Here is a 23,589-nt window from a genome sequence, read left to right on the forward strand (position 1 = left end):
TAATAAAAATTCTGTAAAAAGTTCTTTCTATTTGTTTTAGTTAAATGAGCATTTTATAAAAAGTTTAACATATTAAATATTTTTAAGAAACAAAATTATTTCTAAATGCTAAATAAATAAAAAAAACTGTTTAACATTAAATATAAAAAAATGATCATAATAGTGAAAATTATAGAATGTACATGATTAGCAGAAAAGCAAGTATCTGGTTTACGTATGCATAGCTAGTAAAAGAAAAAGAACAAATAACGCGGAACCAAAGAAAGCTATTTGCTTATCAATCCCCACCACCTCAGCTATTACGTCCGCCGTTAAAGTTGGCGACTGAATCCGAAACTTCTGGAGAGCAACCCTAACAGTCTTGGACGAACTCGAAAATGCGTCGACCATCCGATGAGCAGTTCGAGAAAGAGCGGCCCCGAATGTGAAAATTAGGGGCCGCTATCTGGCCCCCTGTGTGTGTGTTTCGCTGTAAATTTACGCCTTTTTTTCACCTTTGAAAAAAGAAGAAACTTCGCTTTTGTACAGATATTTATTGCCAATAATCTTCGTTTATAATTTGTGCTTTCAGTAAGTGTGTGATTGAGAAAGAATACTAGTGCTCTCATTTTAGTTAAATTAGTGCTTCTAATAGAATTTCACCTGTGCAATCAGTCATTGGATTACTTCTTTGGAGAGATTTACGCCTCGTCATATGTTGTGCTTATAGATTAGTGATTTGTGCTGTAAAAATTATTTATATTTATAAGCTCTTGTGAAAAGAATTTTAAACTTTATTTCTATTTCTACAGAATTACGTGCCTTGAATTAACTTCTACAATTAATTCAATTTTTCGGAATAAAAGTTTGTTACGATCATATGTGTGCTTTAGCCTCAAGAAATGAACAACGGAAATTAGAGCAGTGCAGTTCACGTCTAAGCCAAATTATTTTTTTTACCACCATTCCATTTACAAAGTCAACGGTTGATATGAGATAGGCTATTTTTATTTATTGAATTTTATTCAAATTAATTTCTGTTTCAATTTTAAATTGACAACTTTCTGTCAACAATTTTAAAATAAATCTAGATATTTTCGCTAACAAAATGAATACTGTGGTGTGTCCAGGATTTATGCCACATCATGTCAAACCCAATCGCTGTCGTAGATGTTTCAAGGACATCCACGATCACTCATCGAACACTGAAGTAACGACTAGTTTCACGATTCCCTTGCCACGACGTCGAAGGGAATCAGTGGCGGTCACAGAGACTCCAAAAAATGATGATCCCAACATCGACCAGTCTGCGAGCTTCACTATAACAGAAACAACATCGTTAGGTCGACGAACCAGACAGAGGTCATCTTCTACTTCCAGTTGGTTCCAAGAGAAAAAAATTAATGATGAACAGAAAGAGAAAATAGATTCCTTGTTTAGAAATGCGGACGATTCCAAAGCTAGTTATAAAAGTACTGTAATTACATATGATGATACAGAAGATAAAGGAGTGGACGCTATAGCAGTGATAAAATTGCCAGAATCAAGAACAAGACGAAGAACCACTCAAGATAATCAAGAGTCATCCTCCAGTAGGACTAGTTCTGAAAATAAATTAAAAATTGAAAATAAAGAGTCAGGATTATCAGCAAAACTATCCGAATTGCGATCACGCACTTCAAGAGAATCTGCGACAAAAACCGACGATTCTAAGCCACCAGAACTTCCACCAAAAACTTCAGAAAATAGGTTTGATTTGCTTAGAAAGACTTCTGACAAGAAAGAAACAGATAACAAATATTCTTCAAAATTTGGCAGTGATAAAACTTCTAGTAGTGAATCTTTAAGTCGTTCAAGTAGTTTTAAATCACGATTTGAGTCCCAGACTTCTGAACCTGTTAATAGAAGTAGTAGTTTTCGATCACGGTTTGATAATACAACAGCAGATGCCAAAGACAATAATTCTAAAAAAGAGGAACCCAAAGCACCAGAAAGGAAATCTGAACCTTTTTGGAAATCGCGATTTGAAACTTTATCGACAACTTCAAAAGATTTGAGCAGCTCTAAAAAGGATGAACCCAAAGCACCAGAAAAGAAACCAGAACCAAGTTGGAAATCACGATTTGAGACTTCAGCAACTACGAAAGACTTGAGCAGCTCTAAAAAAGAAGAACCTAAAATGCCTGAAAAGAAACCTCTCGAATCAAGCATCAAATCAAAGTTTGAGTCTCCAGCAGCAGATACCAAAGGTATAAATTCTTCGTCAAAAGTAGAAGAAAAGGTACCTGAAAAGAAATCTCTAGAATCCAAATACAATGAAAAGAAACCTGTGGAAACTAAATTTGGTGAAGTGAAACTGAGAGACACGAAATTTAACGAAATTCGCGCAAGGGCATCAAAGTTTGAAACCGCCAGCTCTAAATTTGAGAAACCCACGCTTTCCGATACCAAAGCCAAAGATGCAACAGCCTCCAAGACGTCAGAAACAAAGCCTGCTTCAGTCCCTGACTCCGAAACAAAGGACAACAAATACGAACCAGGAAAAATACCAGATTCCAAACCAAAAGTTACCAAACCATGGGAGGTTAAATTAAAAGATACAAAAACGGAATCAATTAAAGATACCAAATCTGCAGAAGCTCCAAAACCTGTTTTGTCAAGGTTTTCAAGTGTAAAAAGTACTGAACCTGTTACTCCTGCTAAGGTGACTCCTCAGAAAAAACCTTCTCCTTCATCATCGAGTAGTGAAGAAGAAGAAACAGAAAGTGAAGAAGAATCTGAAGATGAGCCGCCTCCAAAACCGGCCACTACACCGAAAGAACCAGACAAGAAACCTACGACACCTGCTAATGCTGCATCTTTCACGAAAACGAAGCCTACTCCAGAACCGGTGAAAGAAGTGACGCAATCCCCGGTAAGTACTTTCTTCAGTTTATAAATTCCATTTTAGCTTGTGATCCATATTTCAAAACTAATGAGAAAATTGCACTGAATATAAGCTAAAATATACATATTCTTTATTTAAATTTGCTTCCATATATTCAGTTTCAATAATTACATGTTTCTAGAAATAAAAAGAAAAAATTAAGTCTTTTAAATATATGTACGGTAGTTTTCTCCAAGATCTGGTAAAATTAATCGCAATTCATTTTTTATAAAAAGATTGTTGCATAAAAAATAATTTATTTTTTTATGGTTGTCTTTACTATTTCAAGTTGTGTCAAAAGAAAAACAATATCATGTACAAGAAGTTCATTGTTTCACCGATTACATATCAATAATTCTACCTTTTACGAAGCAATATAGTACATAAACTGCGCATCAGTATATAAAATAATAAATTAAAGAAAAGAGTACAAATTAGCTTTTATATAACATTGATAACACTCAGAGATGGCATTTAAAATATATAATGTTTCTATAATTTATTTAAATCGTATTAAGATTTCCGAATAAATGATATTGGGAATTTTTCATAAAGTATTTTATTACTACTTCATAGAAGATGTTCATAAATCTTTGAGTTTAATTACCTATTTCTACTTTCAAGTTTTCTGATAAATTTAATTAACTTAAGATAAATTAATCATTGCACAGATAATTTTAAGCAACTTTGCAGTTTCAGTACGGTTTGTTAAAAGAATGATCATACGGAATGGTAAGACTACTTATGGCTGCTTTTCTTATTCTGATTACCATTTCATTTAACTTTGAAAAAATTAAGAATTTGGCTTTCGTCTTGAAATCATTATTTCTATTAAGTTTTAAAAGTTTGTTTAGATTTAAATAATTTGTAATTCTTTGATTACCAATTTTAAGATTATTTTTAATAGTTATCAAGTGATCAATTATTTTTTATTGCCATATTGTTTTTAATTTTAAGATCATTCTTGTTCGTATGATCGAGTGTGCCACTCTAGTTTAATTTTTTAAATACATTTTACAGACAGAAAAGCATAAAACAACTGTAATTAGATGTTAAATGATTTTTTAGATACTTTTGTCATATTATTATGGCATTATGTGAATTACTTCTGAATAATTTTTTATCAGTGTCATTTTATTTGCATATTAAATTTTAAAATGAACATCAATGATTGTAGTACCTTTGCTATCCTGCTTTTCTAGCAGTTCCTTTACTGAACATATAAAAACAGCAAACAAAGTAAACTAGTTTAATCAAAAAGGCAATTTTTTGAATTTTAAAGAGATATAAAAGTAGTTTTTGTGCAGCATTATTTTGGGAAGTTATATTTGAGATTCACACCCTATTTTTTTTTATTAATTAAAATTTATAAAACATAGTCTTTTGCATATTCCTATCTTTTAGAATGTATTTGTACCACACACACATTTACCTTTATAATTTCAGTTCATTCATTTATTTTAATAACTAACACAAAGTCAAGCACAAAAAGATAAAATTAAAACAAAAATTAACTTGTAAATGCCCAATTATTATACTAATATGGCACCGTAAGTAATATATGACTAGACAAATACCCATTTCTGCCTCATTAAAGTGTATGAAAAAATTGCATGCATTCTGCTTTCTTGTATTAATTTTTATTTGATATTAAAAGAAAGTAATCTGATATGCGATAGTTTATTAAATTTTTCTTAAAGTAAATAATTAGATGACATATATATTTAAACTAATCTTATTCTATTGATTCCATGCATTATAGTAAGATGACCTTTAAATGGCTATACACGCTCGCGCAAGCACGTGCGCGCGCACACACACACATATTGTATGCTACTTTCTTTTGAACTTTCTGTTTTACTCATATCAGGTAAATTGGTACTTAAAATCTTTATTTTTCTTGTATTTACAGTTGCGAATAATCCTACCATTCATTCACATAACTTCACATTTTGATGCTATGCAAAGGCTATTTTTACGATAAAGTATATGAAAGATAAGAAAAAAATATGTAAATAAAAAAAAATGCTGAAGGAATTTTTACATCGAGAAAACTATGGTGTTATCTAGGTTTGTATGTTGTACTGCTAACCTTTGCAAAAAATCTTGAATTTGTAATTTTTAATTTAAAAAAATGTTTTGCGCTAAAAATTATTATGATTTTCATTAAATTAAAATTGTTACTTGGAATGTAAGTGAATAGATTAAAAAAATTTTTTTAAAGAGTACTATTTGCATACGTGACAAGATTATATGAATTTGAGTACTCTGAAACTGAAAAGTTGAATGATTCAACTATGAAAATGTTTGTGAAAATTGTTATGTGAACATTTTGAATCATTATTTAATCTCCCTTTTGATATAATTCATGAAAATTATAAAAAATAATTAACAGACTAAAAAATAACGTTTTTTAGCTTTTCCGAGCAAAAGCGATTCGTGGTTTTTCATTTCCCATTAATTTTTCTTTGTTTTTCTTCCCTCCACAATATTTTAGCTTAAATCATCACTCTTTCAATATCTAAATCAGATTAACTATTTAATATAATAATTAAATATCTGATTAACTATATAAATGAAATACGAAAGAACCCAATTTGAAAATAAGAATTTAAAAATTATATAATAGAATGTAGAATCTTTTATTTTTCACATCGAAAATAAAATCTTTCGTTTTCTTATTATTTTTTACTATATAATGTGAAATGACGATTTTTTAAAATAAATAAATAAATAAATAGTTCAGTTAAAACTAGACTCACACTAAACTGGGCAACCAGTTGACCTTGACCTAAATTAATAAATATCGTTTTGATTACGTAACACAGAATATCAATCAATTCAATTTCCATTTTTATTTAAGGATTTGAAAATTGTACTAAATATAGAATTATGCCTTAAAAATGTATCGAACTAGCTAAAAAAATTATTTTTATCGTATCACATACATTGAAACATTTCTTATCTTATTTAGACCTCTATAAAATGTGTGCCTTTTCTTTTTTGATTAAAATTGAAAAGTTCAATTCTGTTAAATAAAATTCAGAAGAACGAGTAGATTTTCTTGTCACGTTTACTGCATTGTTGCTTGCTAAAAAAAATAAAAAAACTTTATTATTATTAACATTGAAAAAGATTCATCCGGAAAGAGAAGATTTTTTATTATTTTACTTTCCCAAAATTTATTCGGAAAAAGCAAGGGAAAAAAATCCTCTAAAACAAGTTCTAAGAAAATCTGAGTGATAATAAATACTTTATCAATTTGCAATGAGCTTTTGTGAAGCAGAAGTTAATTTCTATAAAAGTAAAAAAAAAGTACATTTAAGTTCAAGATTCCTGATCAATGTAAATTTGTTATTTGTTTTAAATTTATCATCAATAATTTGGTGTTAGTAAAAGTATGTTAGTTCATTAAAAGAAATTTGAGACCATTCGTTTTCCTAAGCAGTGTTATATATTTGCTAATGTAAGCATAAGTTTAAGAAAAGCGCTTTTTAAAAACACACTTCTATTATTTTTTAGTATATTACTACAAATAGTTTTATGCCAATTATGTTTTAGTTTGAATCTCATTTTTTGTTGCATTAGAAATATTGTAGAATAGTGAAAGTAATTCTTACTCGAATTGCTTGCCAGATGGCATAACAAGTACGGAATAACAAAAATATTAAATTATTAGAATAACAAACAAGTGGAGACTAAAAAAATTAGATTAGTGTATTGTATATTATAATACACAAGAAAACACCCTTTAAATACTCTATCATTTTAGAAAGTGAGAAAAATCTCGATTACAAAATATCGTTTTTACAAACGCGAAGTAAGTGAAGTAATAACATTCTTTACAAAAAAAAAGTAATAATTTTAGAAAATGTACCTTAAGAGAAAGATGACCAAATGAAGGCTAACTAAAGCCCCTTTTATTCAGTTCTGGAGTAAAAATTCAAAATAATTCATTTTTTAAAGCAATTATACTTTTTTTTATCTGCACATAAATCGTAAACAATCGTTTTTTTATATTTTTATATTTACCAATAACTAACTAATAAATTGTATTTGTTGATATTTAGATTTTCTATATAAAATTTAAAAAAATCTTTTTCTGCAGATATTGTTTTTATAGAAAATGTTGGTGTTTTCTTATTTAGTAGTGGATGTTGACAATTGGAGGTGATTGGCGCCAAATTGTTTTGAGGCCTCTAATCCTTCTAATATCATAACGCCTTAGTACTGCAATGTAGAATTCTTTTTCAGGTGCTTCGCCCCAAAACTTCGGAATAAATGAGTGCGTCTTTAGCACGTGTGCAGAAACCGCAACTATTATCGTTGAATTTTTGTTTACCTAATATGACTCTATAAACAATTGTTCATTAAATTTGTTTATAAGATTACTTTAGCAATGAAAGTGTGGCAACATTAAAATAGTTGTAAAAACTAATATAAGTATGATGTTCAGTACACGAACGAATAGAATTTTATACTGTTTATAAATGATACAATGCTTTCAGTTTTATTTGTAACTCTAAGATACGAAAATTTTTAATAGGTTTTCAACTTCTAGATGTGTGTGTGTATCCAAAATATTGAAATATCACATGAACTACTTTATATGAAAAAGTAATTTGTAATTTTATTTTCGTTTCATAAACTGATTTTATTTCATATAAATAGCGCAAATAATTCAAATAAAAAGATACATAAATTAATTATTCGTTTCTAATTATGTATAATTTTTACTGTGTTTGTCATGAATAATAGCCATTCAATTTTTAATACTGATTAAAAATTAAGTGTTGAAATTAGTATTTTTATTTACTTCATTACCTTTTGACTATATATATATATACAAGCGACATCCTTATGAATTCATTATTCCATTGATAAATATACTTTTCACATGAGAAATAGATTCTTTTTTAACTCAATTCTTGCTTCCATCGTTGCAAAATCTGTATGAATCTATATTTTCCCCAAACTGTTGCTGAAAATTTTTAGAAGTATTGAAACGATGATTTTTAACGGTACTCTTAACCTCAGTGTTAGGACATCTTAAAATCATTTTCTCAAATTCGCAAGAATTACAATAAATTTTCTAATAAATGAGATTGAAATTTAATCAAATATCAATTGAAAAGTTAAAAAAAAAAAAAAAGATGTAATTTAGACATTGTCTTGAAGAAACGAGAGAATACAAACTTTCAAAAATCTATCGCTTCTTTATTAAAAACCAGCCGGTTCGCCAGTATTACCGCTTGCTACAATTTTCAATTAAATATTTTAAGTAACTGCTCTCTTAATAGATTCTCAAACAAAACATTTTTAATCTTCAAATTTTGATAGTCATACCAAACTTATACTGTTATTTAGAACGTTTCGTTCAATTTACTATATATATTTTCCTAATGTGTTGTCATTTCCGATAAAACTTCAACTTTAATTTAAACTGGAAATGCTGAAATTGCAATTAGTATAAAGATATTTTTTAATGAAACCAAGCTTTTTATTTTATTTATCATTTTTATTGTTATTTTTTTATTATTATTATTATTGAATATGAGTATTGCAAACAGAATCGCTCGGTATTTTAGTCTTATGTGAACTACAAAATATTTTTCATAATTTATGCAATATCTCAAACAATAATTCAACAAAAATTTCTCAGATTCAGCATAAAATTCAGTTTTTAGTTTTGCTTTCAAAAGGATTGAAATGAAATCAATAAAAATATTTTGTTCCGGCCTATAAATATATTTCAAAAATTATGAAGTCTAAATTTAATGCAGTAAGGTATCAGATTCTGAGAAATATTCTACACCAAATATTAAATATAATACACCAAATTTTAAATAAATGAATGAATGCTTCTATTTTCAACGATCAACTAAGACTTATTTATGAAGTTTTAAATGTTAAAAATTTAGAAAAACTCAACATTTTCATAATCTTAGGCCAATTAATCTTGAGAAACTTGCGCGCTGATTGCCGTATTTTCTTTGAAACAATCGATGGAAAATCTAAAATTATCCTTTTTTTTTTTTTTTTTTTTTTTTTATTGAATAGTGATGTTCAAATTTTTATTAATCAGTCAGTTTAAGTGATTGATTTAGTTGATTGGAAATTAACTCTTTTTATTTAAAATATTAGTGTTTCAAGAACATTTTGTTATTCGTGATTTCTACAGCAGAAGCTTTATGTAAAATCAAAAATTCATTATTTATTAGAGCATTTATTGAATCAAGTTACATAAAATATAATCATTTTCCATTTAGACCATTTTAGCAGATCTGTGTCTTACTAAAGGTTTACAAATTAGCTGTGTGGCCCTGATTTGAATGGATATCCTGTTCATATTAAACAAAACTTGCCTTAAAATAAAACTGATTTATTGGATTAATAATATAGAGAGTGTAAAAGATCATAAATAATTTTTCTTGAATTTATTTTTTTTTAAAAAATAATATTTTATATTTGTTTCATTTCTTACAGACACGTGCCGGAAATTATATTTTTGCAGATTTCATTTCCAAAAAGATTTAATTTATTTTTAGTTGGAGCTTTAATCATTGTGATGGCAACACTTTGAAAAAAGCTCATTTTTTCCCATGAATGCGAAACGTGCTCGTGCAGCTTAAATTTTATTTTTATTTTGTACGAAAAAAATTGTTGAAAAATATAGTTAAAATATTTATTTAAAAATTCATTAAAAATAGAAATTTAATTTTAAGGTTAAAACATTGGTATCATTTAAAAGATAAATGTTTGATCTTTAACTTCATGTAAAAATCTTTTTTGTGCGGTAATATTTTCGGAAGTTATAGCAGAAACACGCCAAAATTTCGCTTAATTTTTAAATAAATAAAATTCTAATTAAAATTTCAAAAAAATAACCCCCCAGCTGCCCATTCCCGGCCTCCAAGGTATACACGCGCCAAATTTGGTAGCTGTAGGTTGAATAGTCTGGCCTGTAGAGCGCCAACACACACACACACACACACACACACACACACACACACACACACACACACACACACACACACACACACACACACACACACACACATTGAGCTTTATTATAAGTATATATATATATAGCTCTGTGTAAATCATTATAAAGAAAGTTCTCAAAGAAAAACTGCTTTAGAAGGAAATAAATGCCTCTTATTGATTCGCCAACACAGATATTCTAAGAATCTAAAAGAAATAAATGTCAACTAAAGGAAAGCGGCAATTTAACTGAAAGGAAACAAAAATAGTATGAAAGGCGATGTCATTTTTTCTAAGAATTCAATTAGAAAATAATGAAATAAAAGCCCGCGTCTTTCTTAAGAAATGTTAAATATGCTGCTCAGTGCTTTAGAAGTAATTTTTTTCTTTGAAATTAAATTCCATAGCTTCATGGGCATTGAGGTCAAATGTAGCTCCTTCTGACCAGTAATTCTTAATTTACAGAGTTTTAAAATCACTAATTCAGTTATAATAACCCTATATTTTAAATATGAGTTATATTTATTTAAAAAGAGTTATTTCATGTGACGTCTGAATCACATAATAAACACGGGCATATTATCTTCGAAAATTGGATACCATTATTTCATATGCATAGTTGCAAATAATATAGCGCATAATGCCTGATTTAAGGCCATCTTATAATGTAAAATGATGTCACATATACTTTCTTCTTATATAATGAGAGATCTATTTCAAAATCAGTGAAAATTCTTGATATTTATCAGATTAAGATTTAGTGAAGGTAGAAGTGAGCCAGCAGAAGTATTTTTTGAAATCATTAAATAGTCAGCTCTTTTTTTATTTAATGAAAGATAAGCCCTACTTTGTAGATGCAGCTTGTACTTTTCTTTTATTTCTCAATAGACTTCAATTAATAATTTTTATGAGCTCAGTTCTAATTATTTACGTAATTTTTGGTCGTTTATATCTTCGTATCTTTTTCTTCTTTTTTTCTTATAATGGAATGCAGAATATATGAGTGCTTTATCTTTTGCTAAATATTAAAATAGTTAAAAATTTCAAATATTTATTAAATTTTGCAGTTAAAAATCGCGTATTCAAGAATATATTGAAATCCTCTGTTTTATTTTACCAATTTGATAGAAAATCCATAAAGTTTATGAGGTTACTGAAAATTCTTAACAATAATCAAAGCTATTTATGAATATTATTTGATTCGTGAATTTTTTCGTTACATAATATCGTTGCTATTTTATTCACAAAATATACTACAGCATTCAAACCAGAAGAAAAGTTGTCCATAAAAAAATAGACACTACTTATAAAACATAATAAATTCTTGAAGTATAGAAATTTAATAAAATAATAAATAAGTGAAAATAAGTGTATTCTACAGAGAACATCATAAAAATTAATTAGTTTTATGCCAATACATGTTCGCATTATGGTAATGATGTTTGTATTAGAAGACCCCACAATCTAGACTAAATTGATTATATTTGTGTATTCATTGTTATTGTCTCTGAGGATTAATTATTAAATTAATATCTGAATTACCTTTCCTGCGATAAATTATAGCTCATACTTTCCATTTTCACGATAAGTTTTCAGCTTAAAAAACTCAGTAATGAAACTGTAAAGGCTGAAATGTGCAATTTTTGTTTTTTATGATACAACTAATCAATAAATGTTAATTTTAATAGTTGATTCGTTGCAAAATTGATTTATTAATCAAAAAGTTGATTTTTGTACTTATCTCCAATGCAATTTTCAAATAATAATTAAAAAGCTATCTGGGAAAAAAACCGAAACTATTATTATTTTTATAATCATCATATTTTACAATAAAACTAATTTCGTTAATTCATGCAAAATAAATTTTTCTTAATATCTTGGTACATAATGTTATTATAAAAACTGCGCTTCATGAGGATGTCTGATATTTATGCCATCTGAAAATGAAATTCTTTGAACATAACATTTTTTTTCACTCAAATTAGAGGGTTTCATAGATGATTGGAAAATATATTTCCATGCCCTTTAATATAGTTCAATCATTTTGTAAACAAATAAATGTTTCATGTCGTTTTCTTCTTTTCTTTAAATGTCGTTTTTTGTTGAAATAATCAACGTGACTTTTTTAAAAACATCCTTTTTTGCAAAGATAATGATATAATCTTTCTAAAATAACTTTTAATTAATAAGTTAGGACAATCCCATATTAGATGCTTTTTCATTTTGAGAAGTATATCAATATTGTGTTTCGTTTTAAAGAGTTTTTTTTCATAAATGATTATTGTGGAAACAGTGGTATTTCTGTGGTTTTCAAATATTTTTCAATGCCTTTTTTTCAAGAATAAGTCAAATATTCTGACTTCTCAATCTGAAAGATTGTATAACTAAGCAATATTCGATATGACTAATATATAAGAGTCTTTTCGTTTTATTTACTTTATATTCCTCTTAATTCACGGAAACAAATTTTGATCGCGGTGATTTCAGCATTTAAAGATTTTAAACAAATTCCTGTCATAGAAATAATCGGAAAAACACTTGGAGCACCAGATAAATGAATTTTTTAAATAAAAAAAAATTATTATTTGACTTTTTTCCAGACAAATATCTAATTTGTCTAGAAATTTTGTGTCAATACATCTTTCTGAAGTAACTTTTCAAATTATTGTGATTAATAAGTTGAAATAGCGTCGTTCTTTTCCGCGCTTTTAGAGGGTTTTTTTTTCCACATTTGGATTTAAGAAAAATGTCATAATTCATATTTAAAGCATTCAATAAATATTTTTGAGAGTATTGCTTTTCTAAATTTACTTGGCAATTTCCGTAATTAAATCAATGAAAATGCTTCACCATATTTAATATGAGATAGTCTTAACTTATAAGTAAGGGCAGGGTCTCCGTTTATAGCATAATTCACTCATAGAAAAGTTTCATTTTCTCCACTTTATCAAGTATTAACAGCCTGAAATCCTCGTTAACAAAATCAGACAAGAAATCAAACATAGAAAGAAAAAGATAATTAATGATGAAACTTATAAGGATTTTGAAATATCTACTCAGTGGCGTACACTTAACAGAAATTTCTCGCGACAAGTGTAAGATGAATGTGTGACGTGAAGAAAATTGGAATTATGCCATCGGTGTGTTTCATCATACCAATAGAGTCTCTTTCTTCAATGGAGATGCCGAGAAGGATTTTTATGGCACCTTATCATGATACTATGTCTTACGACATTTGCGTTTCGGGTATCGAACATTTGAACTAGTTTGTGGGTTAGCAGGCTGGTAAAAAACGTAAAAGCAATTTTTAAAGTAAGTGTCGAAGTCAAAAATTCAAATTATTCAACATAAAGATTTAAAATTGAACTGCAAATCATGTTTAAGTTATTAATTAATCGATGTCAAACCATTTCGGTATATTGAGTAAGGGTCTTCTTGATTTCATGAATAAGTAATGTTTTCGTAGCAGTTTTTGAGAAATAAATAGTTTATTTTCTTGTTTGCTTGTTTGCTTCAACCCCCCCCCCCCTAAAATTCTATGATGAACACAAACACAAGAAAAATTTGACAAACACACACACGCACGCACACACACACACACACACACACACACACACACACACACATACACACACACACACACACACACACACACACACACACACACACACACACACACACACACACACACACACACACACACATTAACGTATAAGAATTTTCCCAGAAAAATTCTAAACTAGGGGAGTTACTTGTGGTTGATGATTATGAACTTTTATAAATTCAAGAACTTAAGAACGATAACTCAGAAATGTTTTGAGTAGACGAATGAAATTTGGTACATGCACTTATGTATAGATTTGTGGATTTCTGTTACAGTTTGAACGGAATCCAATCACATGAAGTCTGTTTGTCTGGTTATTCGAATACAAGTGAACTCGTTAATTTCAAAACGCAAAGAGCTAGATATATAAAATTTGGTGCACAGGTTTAGATCTAAAATCATTAGATTTTATTTAAAATCAAATTCAAAATAAATTTTAATTATTAATTATTTAGATTCTTATCAAATTTTAAAACAAATCCATCAAAGGGTTGGCAGTCTGTCCGTCTGTACTTTTGAATGCATATAAAAGCAATAATTCATAAATGCAATGATATAAATTAATGAAATCCGGTATGCTATCTTATGACTAGAATTGTAGTTTCTGTCATGTTTAGTTTAAAATCTGTCGAAAAAAAAAATAAGTTCACCCAAAATACATAATCGCACGAGAGATTCAGTAAAAAATGGCTAAATTCAGACCAAAATTCTATATTTCTTGACATAGTTCGTCAATGTTATGTAAGGCATTAGTGACCTTGCCCAAATTTGCAATTGAATGCGGGAGAAGCAGGAATGGAAAATATGCGAGAAAATTTAGAGAGGCCACACCCGCTGGTTTTAGCAGAGATGAACGATTTTTTTCTTATCCTTTAAGAGGAACAAACCTGCTTTTGCATGCATGTAAAAGTAGGTTTGTCATATTTTCTTTTCCTTATTGATTTATTTCTTTTCACTAAATCGAAGCTTTTTTTATTACGTAAATGGAAAGAACAAAATATTTAATAATTCAGGAATCAGGGAATAACACGAAAAATGTCCTTTATATATGTATATAAAAAAATCAATTATTTCCGATTTAAAAGTACAGATACTTGTTAAAAACAGCACTTTGATTCAACGTGACAGAAATTTAGAAATCAAATTTATTTCTTTTAATATAACCATGTAAGTTAATTTTGGTGAGTAATAAATATTACAAGTATCTGGCAAGATATTTATTATACTAATTTTTGACTACTTGTCTTGAAAATATTATAAAATATTGGAGATTACTTGTCTTGAAAAATATTATAGAATTATTTCACTGGTGTTATAAAAATTAAAGAATCCAAAGATAAAAATAATAAAAAATGAACCAACATAACTTAAAAGAAAAATAAAATAAAATAATAATCAATGCTTTCGTAACAGTTTAAGAAAAAGAAAATCATTTTTAGTCATGCATTTCATTCTATACTTCTATTTATTTAATGTACAAAACATAAGCAACTTTATGATTTTAATTTCTTTAAAAAGCTTCTTTTGATATACCATTAAAAACATTATAAAGAGCTCGCTATCAGCTTCCTTTCAATCACAATAATTATCAAAATTTTGTTTATTCTAAAAAGGCATGAAAATTTAATTTAAATATTGAAATTCATTTCCTATATTCTATTAGTCTTACTGTGAAACTAATTTCTTCTATTTTACACTGAATAGGCCACGATCAAATTGCAGAAAGATCTCGAGAACAAAGTAAAAGAACTCCAGGATAACTTAGAACAACTAAAAAAGCAACTGAAAACGAAAGAAGATGCTTGTGTACGGCTGGAACGTGAGAAAAATGATCTCCAGAAGAAGCAGCAAGCCCTTTTGGACAAAGACAAGGAGGCTTTGGAGAAGACAGCCCAGGAATTGTCCAAGATGAGGACAAAACTGATGGAGATGCAGTCTTCACAGGAGGAAGTTAAAAGCGAGAACAAGAAGCTCAAGCAAGAATTGGCGGACAGCAAGCAAGAATTCAAGAAGAAAGAACAAAAGAAAGAACAAGAGTCCAAAGAACTTAAGGATGAATTGAATAAGCTGAAACAAGAGTTGTCGAAAAAGCAAGAAGCTGCAGCGGACAAAACATTGAAGGTCAACATGGAAACGATGAAAATAAAATTAGCCCAATCTGAAGCTTTATGCGAAGAATTAATGGAAGAAAATGAAGAAATTAAGAAAGAAGTAAGTATCCATGTTTTTTTTTTAATTATATAAGTGCATATGTAAAATTCCTCATTAAATGTCAGATGTCATATCACCTTTTACATGGAGGATTCTTCTTATCAATTTAGTTTTGATTGTCCACATCCAATAACTTTTGTAAAATTTCCTTTTCTGATGAATTTCGGAGAATTAAATATGCAGTATAAAATTTTTATCAAGTTATTGATCTGTGTTAAATAAATATTAATAATAAAAATTTATTTCTATGTAAACGAATTATATATTTTCTTATTCTTGCTTCAATAATAAGCTGTTTCGAATTTTTTATTTTTATTTAATGTTTTTTTATCCCGTATACGTATTCTGTTATTTTACTCCATTCGAAAAGTACAATGAAAAAAAAGAATGAGTTTTTTAGGCAACTTATTACTTATTTAAAAACAAATTAATGTTTAAAGATTTAATGTATCAAAAAGTCAGTAAATTTTATTTTTTAATCACATCTAATTTTTGCTAATTAAGAAAAGAATGACAACTGCATCTTTTTTTTTTTTTTATTGCTTCGGTGGCCAACAACCCAAAGACAACTATGTTGACAAGTATTGCTGAATGAGTGAAATACATCCCTATCAGATCCGTTATCCACATAAACTATATATATATATATATACATTTTCTTGAAGATGCAAACACATAATCTGTTAATCATTTGTCTGCTCCTTAATTATCAGCTTATGTAACGCCTAATATCCTTTGACATAAAAAACAGCTCACATCTGCGTAAAATGTAAAAACTCCACTCTCTTTCCAACTTTATCCATCCTTCTGAAGGAAAGGATATATACGTCATTTATTAAACAGGGTAAAAAAACGTTATAAATCATAAAACTAGGAGCATTAACGCTTAATGCTTTGAGCTACAGCCAGGTAGGTAGGACATAAAACTCACCGACAGTGGGCCATGTGTAGGTGGAACTTTCTCTGAGTAATCCTGGACATGAATCAAGAAACAAAAAAAAAAAAAAACCTTTGAGTTACAATGCTAAATTAATTCAATTTCTCTCTTTTTGAAATGTTCTACATTAAAGTAAAAAATAGTATTTTCAACATTGGCATACTTAAAATGATGAACTTTCTCAATTCTCTATAATTACACCATTAGAGTTCTTGAGAAGATGAAAATTATAATTAATGTTTATGTGGAGCTTTTAAATATTTGAAAAATTTAATGCTAAACAATATGGTAAATTATAATTACAATTTTATCATAACTTTTGTTATTTTTTAAATCAAGTTTGATCGCTGAATAACAAAATTGTTTACTTACTATATATTTGAAATAAATTTAAGTACAAATTAATATTTCTAGTTAATTAATTTCAACTAATTACGAACAATTATGAACACAACTCAAGTTAAAACTGAAAACGCATCAAGAGATATCATATAGATATCACATATAGAGATATCACTGAAAACGCATCAAGAGATATTAGATATCATAAAAGATTATGCACTTAAGTTTCCTAAATAGCATTAAATATCATTCTTGATTTAGATTTTTTTGGATTTTACCAACATAAATGAAATTTTCGATGATCATATGAAAACAGTTGCACTCTTTTAAAAATTGATTTTAAGTTCTTAATGGAGAATATTTTTATACGCTTTTATTGATTTTATTTCATGTTCGAAAATATAACATTTTCTGATTAATTTTTCATTCATTTTTGGATGAACTAAAAAGTGAATGAAAAATAAATTATTCATTGGGAATTGCAGATGACAGTAAAAAGTTTAATATTTCGTAACTTAACTATCAAGTAATATTAATTAATTTTAATTATATTTTCATCCTACATCCCTTCCATCAGATGATAAAAAAATTTAAGAAAAAAATCAATGTCAAGATTCCATAATATTTATAAAAATAAGTTTCAAATTATTAAATTAGTACAAAATATAGTCGAATCTTTACTAAACGAAGTTTTTACAACTCCAATTTCATAATATCGATCATTCTTAGAGTGTTCCTTAGAGAGTGTTGTTATGCCACAAGGTCGAAATCTCCTTTTTCAAGTAATGAGGATATTCATCGAATTTTGTATAGCCTCATCCACAATTGAATATCCCTTAAAATATTTTCCTATAAAAGAAAATCTGATGTTTATAAAAGGTCCTCGAAATCTTAATTTTTCTTAAACATATAAATAAAAAAAACATCAATTAGCTAAATAAAGCTTAAAAAATACATTAAGAATAACACACTCTGGCAAATGCAATAATAGAAATAAAATTCAACAAAATGAATATAGATACACAAGCATTAAGAAGATTTAAAACTGCCGCATGAAAATGGAAAAATACCTTTCCAAACTTCTAAAGTTGATTCTATAGACTATTTCAAATTCTTTACTTTCTTAATTAAATAATTAAAATTTTCTTTCATATATTTTCAGAATGCGAAACAAATAGCTTATATCGAAAATATATGAGTAAATAAAATAAAAATGGATATAAATTTTTGAATTCTACAGTTAGTAAAGTTTTGTATGTAAAATTTCGTAATGTAAAATTCGGATTTTAAAACCCGTTCAAACACGAATCTATTTTAAAGAACGTATCTTAAAACTTATAAATTACGCTTCCAATTATATTTATTTGTGTAGGTGAGAGATCTTGAGCAAGAACTTGAAGAGCTTCATGATAATTTCCGAGAGGATCAAGCATCTGAGTTCCGCGGACTAAAGAAGGAACTGGAAACAGCCAACAAGAACTGTCGAGTTTTGCAATTCAAGCTGAGAAAAGCAGAAAAGAAATGCGAACTTCTGGAATTGGACAGGCATAGTTTAGATGACAAGGTAAAATTGACTTCATTATATTGTTGTTGTTTTTTTAAATTTAAAATCAAAAAGACAAATTTGATATTACTTTTTTCATTCATACATTTTGCAATGTAATGCACTTTTTAAAAATCTTTTCTGCATTTGTAAAATATTCTTATCTACGTTGTTTTTCTATAAGGTAAAGTATAACATTATGCATAATTTCATAATGTTTCAAAGTCATGTAAGACGATGGAATTTCGCAATTAGTTATTGATCAATATCATTCAAATTTATGATTAAGTTTTAATCCATAATAGAGAAGTCACATTTAAAAGAATTTACCGTACATCTTATGATTCAAAAACGCACATGTAGAAAATAAAAGACTGATTTAATCTTTGATTAAATTAGTTAATTTAATTTATTTCTCCTGAGAGACAGAAAATTTAAACTGAGTTTTAAAATTTACTTAATTAGTTATCAATCATTAGTTATCCAAAGACTAAAGAATTGAAAAAAGAATGGTAGTGTAAATATGTCAAACTTCATGATACGGTATGGTATGGCATGGCATGGTATGTTATAATATAATAATATAAATCTCTATATCAATTATTATTATATATAAATTGACTACTCTGATTTTGACATAATAGCATTTCAAAGGAAAAACGCACTAAATGGCTTAAAGAACTATATTTTAAGTTATTTTAATTCATCAATGTACGCTTTTAGGGAATAATAATCTCTCAATTTGACCCTTATGTGACAATTTGAGAGTTTGAATGAACTTGTTTATTTCTACTGATCCTTTAAAGATCCATTTCACTGAAAAAATAATAATTAAAGCTTTTATTAGATTTTCAAAGCCGACAGTAAATGAGTAGGGAAAACATTGTACTCTCTTTTAAGTGTTTCCTTCTGTGGATAGAAATAATTAAATTTCTCAATACTTTATGCGAATTTGTTTATACACACAACTCATTTCTCTCTCAAAATCTGGAATAATTTTTTTTTCTAGTTACGTGAGTATCAGGCAGCTGTGCGTCAAGATGTGGGCCGAAGTAAGTTCAAGGAGTTGGAAAAAGAGTTGAGCTTAGCTCGCAACCTCACCACCAGCTTGGGAAAAGAAGTCAAGGAGCTGAAAGAAGCCCTGACACGAGCAGAAGCGGAGAATGATGCGTTGCGTCAGGCAGGGGGCGGGACGAGGAGTGTTACGCCCACGTCTCAGGTGAGATAATGGCTGTCATTAAGTGTCATAACTGTCTCGCTCAAACGAGATTCTTTGCTCAGATTGAAAAATAAGCTGCCAGAAGATTCTCACTTGCAGCTTAATTTGAAAATTTCGAGTATTTGTTTTCGTGTTTTAGTTCTGAAGAAATGGTAGACGAATAATTAAAAAGGACACATCCACAACTGCATTTACTGAAAAATTATATATAAAAAATAAATTAAGATAAAATCTCCCACCCATTTTCTATTTGTATTGTGAAGTTAAATGGTAAGGTAATAAAAGACATTTTTCAAAATGTTGGTCTTCTGAAAAAACGGTTTTTAAATTCCGTCAAAGTGGAGATTTTAAGCCCATTTTAACTATTAGTTAACTTTTTGATTAATTTTTAAAAAATCATTGAAGACGGACGTGCAGGCACGTATGTTATCTTTATCACTGTTTAAAGGAACAATTGCCATTGGAGAATAATCTCATGATGCTTCAAAATTGTATACTACTGTAACTCATCTAAACTAACTAAGCTATTTTCTCTCTCTCTAAATATAATGTTATCTTACAAATATTTCATAGAATTATACACTTTGACAATACCTTACAAACATATTCAATATAATTTGTGACATCATGAGAGCATATTATGTTTTTCCCAGAATCCAATCCGATTACAGAAATTAAACAATAAAGAAATTGCACAAAGGCATCTGTTTGCCAAGATAATAAATATGATCTAAAATGTCTACGAATTGGACTAAAAATATTATTCAAATATATCTCAAGATTCTTTATCACTAAATATTTTCTTTTACCCCATCCCCCTCCCCTCCTCCCTGTTCTGAAATATTTCCCAATCCATATTGCAACAGAATCTTTGCAGCTATAGGCATTGGATAATGTTTCTTTTATTGAGCAGTGCCTGCAAAGGAAATATGGTTGTTGGAGTGCATTGCGATTTGATTTGCATTTACATTTCTGATCAGTGTTTAATGCATTTAAACTTTCATCTTTCTGATTGAATTGGGAGATATTTATAAGGCTATTTGCGTTTTTAGTTATGGAAATTATTATCTTAACAAAAGGGCCTCAATTTATCACTTTTTATGATATAAAATTTAACACGGTAAGATTTTATAGTTAAAATTACGTAGGATAAAAAGCTGGAAAGCTGGCGAAAAAGACATTTCTTTTTGTTTGTTTTGGAAGTATTTTGATGTCTGTCAATATTATTTTAATTGCACAAAATTTAAGTTTTACATCTAATTTTTTGTAAAATGTCCTGCTTTATAAATTTTCTCTTCTTAAATAGTGAAAGACTGCCATAATATCAATATATTTTGAAAAGCATCTAATTCTTCACTAAACTTTCGAAGTTTGAATGGTGATAGAAAGCTCTCTTAATTTTTCTCACATTAAAACTAAGTGAATACTGCGAAGATTTTCTGAACTGAAGTTAAAATGAATATAAAATTTGAATAAGGATTTTTAAATAACAATCAAATGAAAATCGGAAAAAACCTATTTACTAATTAATCATGTTTTATTAATTTTCATTAAAGTACAGCAAAAGTTTTGTTTAACAATCCATCCCAAAAAATGAGTTCCAACATTTTTAGAGGTGAAAATTGAAGAAGAAGAAATATCTTTATATGTAACTTTTTTTGTTCCATAATGTATTTAGACGAACATTAATTATAATCTAATTTGCGTTTTATATTTCCTATTAAAATACTGGTAAATATGGTGGTTAATGTAACAAGGGATTTAAACGCCAGACTGTCAAGATAATTTTACTGATTTTGCTGATAATTTATAGGATCAAAGAACTGTATAAAATTTAGACTTCATAATTGTTTTCAGAAAAACATTTATTGAATATAAAATATTATTTACCGTATTTAAACCTTTTTGATAATCGAATTGAATTTTCGAATTTTTTTTAAAGTTCTTTGAAATACCGCATAAATTATAAAAAAAATATTCTATGGTATACATGAGATTACAATGCTGTAGGTTTCAATTTTCTGTAGTCATATTTAAAAAATATATATTTTGTTTCAGCATAAAAGGTTTTCTTACTAAAATTTTATCGCTTCCATTTCAAACTCAAATTTAAATCTTATGGCAATTGGCTACAAACTAGAGAGATATATAGTACAATGAGCAAAATATCGCAATGTTTCTATATTATGAGTCACGTGACCATCGAAATTTGAAATTTAAAAATATTTTATTAAAGAAGTTACTAAGAGACCAAGGCATATAAATATTTAATTGAAAATTTTAGAGAGCATTACTCCTGGAGAACCAGCTGGCCTCTAAAGACGACTAGTATTTAATAAAATAATCTTGACAAATTAACTTTTTAAAAAATATCAAACTTCTGTAAATAAAATTGACCAGTTATGAAACTGCGAATATCAATTTTTTAAAGCATTTCTGTAGCTGTCTCAAGAAAATTCTGTCTATCATCCTATAACATTTCGTCGAAGTAGTCTTTAATTGATTCTTCATAACTCTTAAATTTCAATAGCAAGATTGGAATTTTTTTTGTTTAAAATTTTACTATATTGAGTGCATTTTACTAAATATGACTTGTAGGTACAGGGGACAGTATAAAAATTTGTATTTTGCAGTTTTCCAACAAAACATTTATTGAGTCAAACAACATAAAGTATAACTCTTTATGAAATTTAAAGCATTTATTTAGTTGGAGATGTGTGCTTACCTTTAATGGCCTAGTAATTATCAATTGGGTTACGATTAGGGTTAACATCCTATATATATATATATATATATATATATATATATATATATATATATATATATATATATATATAGTGTGGAGTATATATATATACTCCACACTATGACGCATGGGCGCCATAATATGTGTAATGAATATTTAACGAGTTGAAAGTGGAAGAATTGAAGATTACATCCAGAAGTTGTTAAAAGATTATTTAAATCAATAAAAATTCATCTGAAACAAATTGTAAGTCATCAAACATTCGTACACAATGAAGAGAAATATGTATACCCACATGGCACTACCAAATAGCGCCTTCACTGAAAAGCCTCTCTTTTATCATTATTAAGTCAACTAATTTTTTTAGAAAGGGAATCAAAGTTGATAACAGTGCCATTTTTTCGCGATGCTAAGGCTTATAAAATGCCATTATTCGAAAGCTGACCTTAAATGAATAAAAAATCCATTTTAAAATAAAAATAAAAAGATAGCTCTAATTGTAAGCATTTTAACAATGATGAGAGCAAATTCTACGAATTTTCCTGAAAAAAATTATTGTCTAAACTTATTGGAAATTTCCGAATAATTTGAAGGACGGGAATATTATTTGGAAACATTTTTAAAGATTAGTGGCAAAAAGTAAAGGAAACAGCGAAAAAAATGTAACATTTGCACAATTCTCTTAATAGTGTTTGAGTTTTTTAATCCTTTAAAAGGCCATTTTTTTTATTTCATGGTATATTAAAATATTTTTAGGATCGATATTGGCTTGAGAAAAGGGATTCATTTAACTTAATATATAAACTTAAGTTGATTTATTAATTTTAACTAACTAATAAATAAAATACATCATTTTGAGTGATATAAGAAATTGAAGCATCTCGGATTCTGTCTTATTGAAAAATTTGTGAGAACTTATACCAAATTACAAGATTTCATTAAAAAAATAATGAATTTGGTGTGAAACATACTTTCTATGGCCTTAGAAAAGATTAAAATGTTATATTAGATATAATAAATAATCAATTTTTTACATTAAAATTCAATTGCCAAATTATAAAAAAAGCAGATCTTTATTTTTAAAATCAGATAATGTTT

At 27.9% G+C, this 23,589-nt stretch overlaps 1 protein-coding gene across 1 annotated transcript in view; it reads left to right on the plus strand.

The window, feature by feature from the left end:
- Positions 1-374: 374 nt before the first annotated feature.
- LOC129975118 (trichohyalin-like) overlaps positions 375-23,589 on the plus strand; it is a 65,632-nt gene continuing 42,417 nt past the window's right edge. Inside the window, exons 1-4 of the mRNA XM_056088062.1 lie at positions 375-2,893; positions 15,198-15,704; positions 18,356-18,547; positions 19,536-19,745. Of these exons, the coding sequence (XP_055944037.1) occupies positions 1,088-2,893; positions 15,198-15,704; positions 18,356-18,547; positions 19,536-19,745 (2,715 nt within the window). The 5' untranslated portion in view covers positions 375-1,087. The remainder of the gene's footprint in view (positions 2,894-15,197; positions 15,705-18,355; positions 18,548-19,535; positions 19,746-23,589) is intronic.

This window comes from Argiope bruennichi, chromosome 7 (genome assembly GCF_947563725.1).
Source record: "Argiope bruennichi chromosome 7, qqArgBrue1.1, whole genome shotgun sequence".
Taxonomy (NCBI): Eukaryota; Metazoa; Arthropoda; class Arachnida; order Araneae; family Araneidae; genus Argiope; species Argiope bruennichi.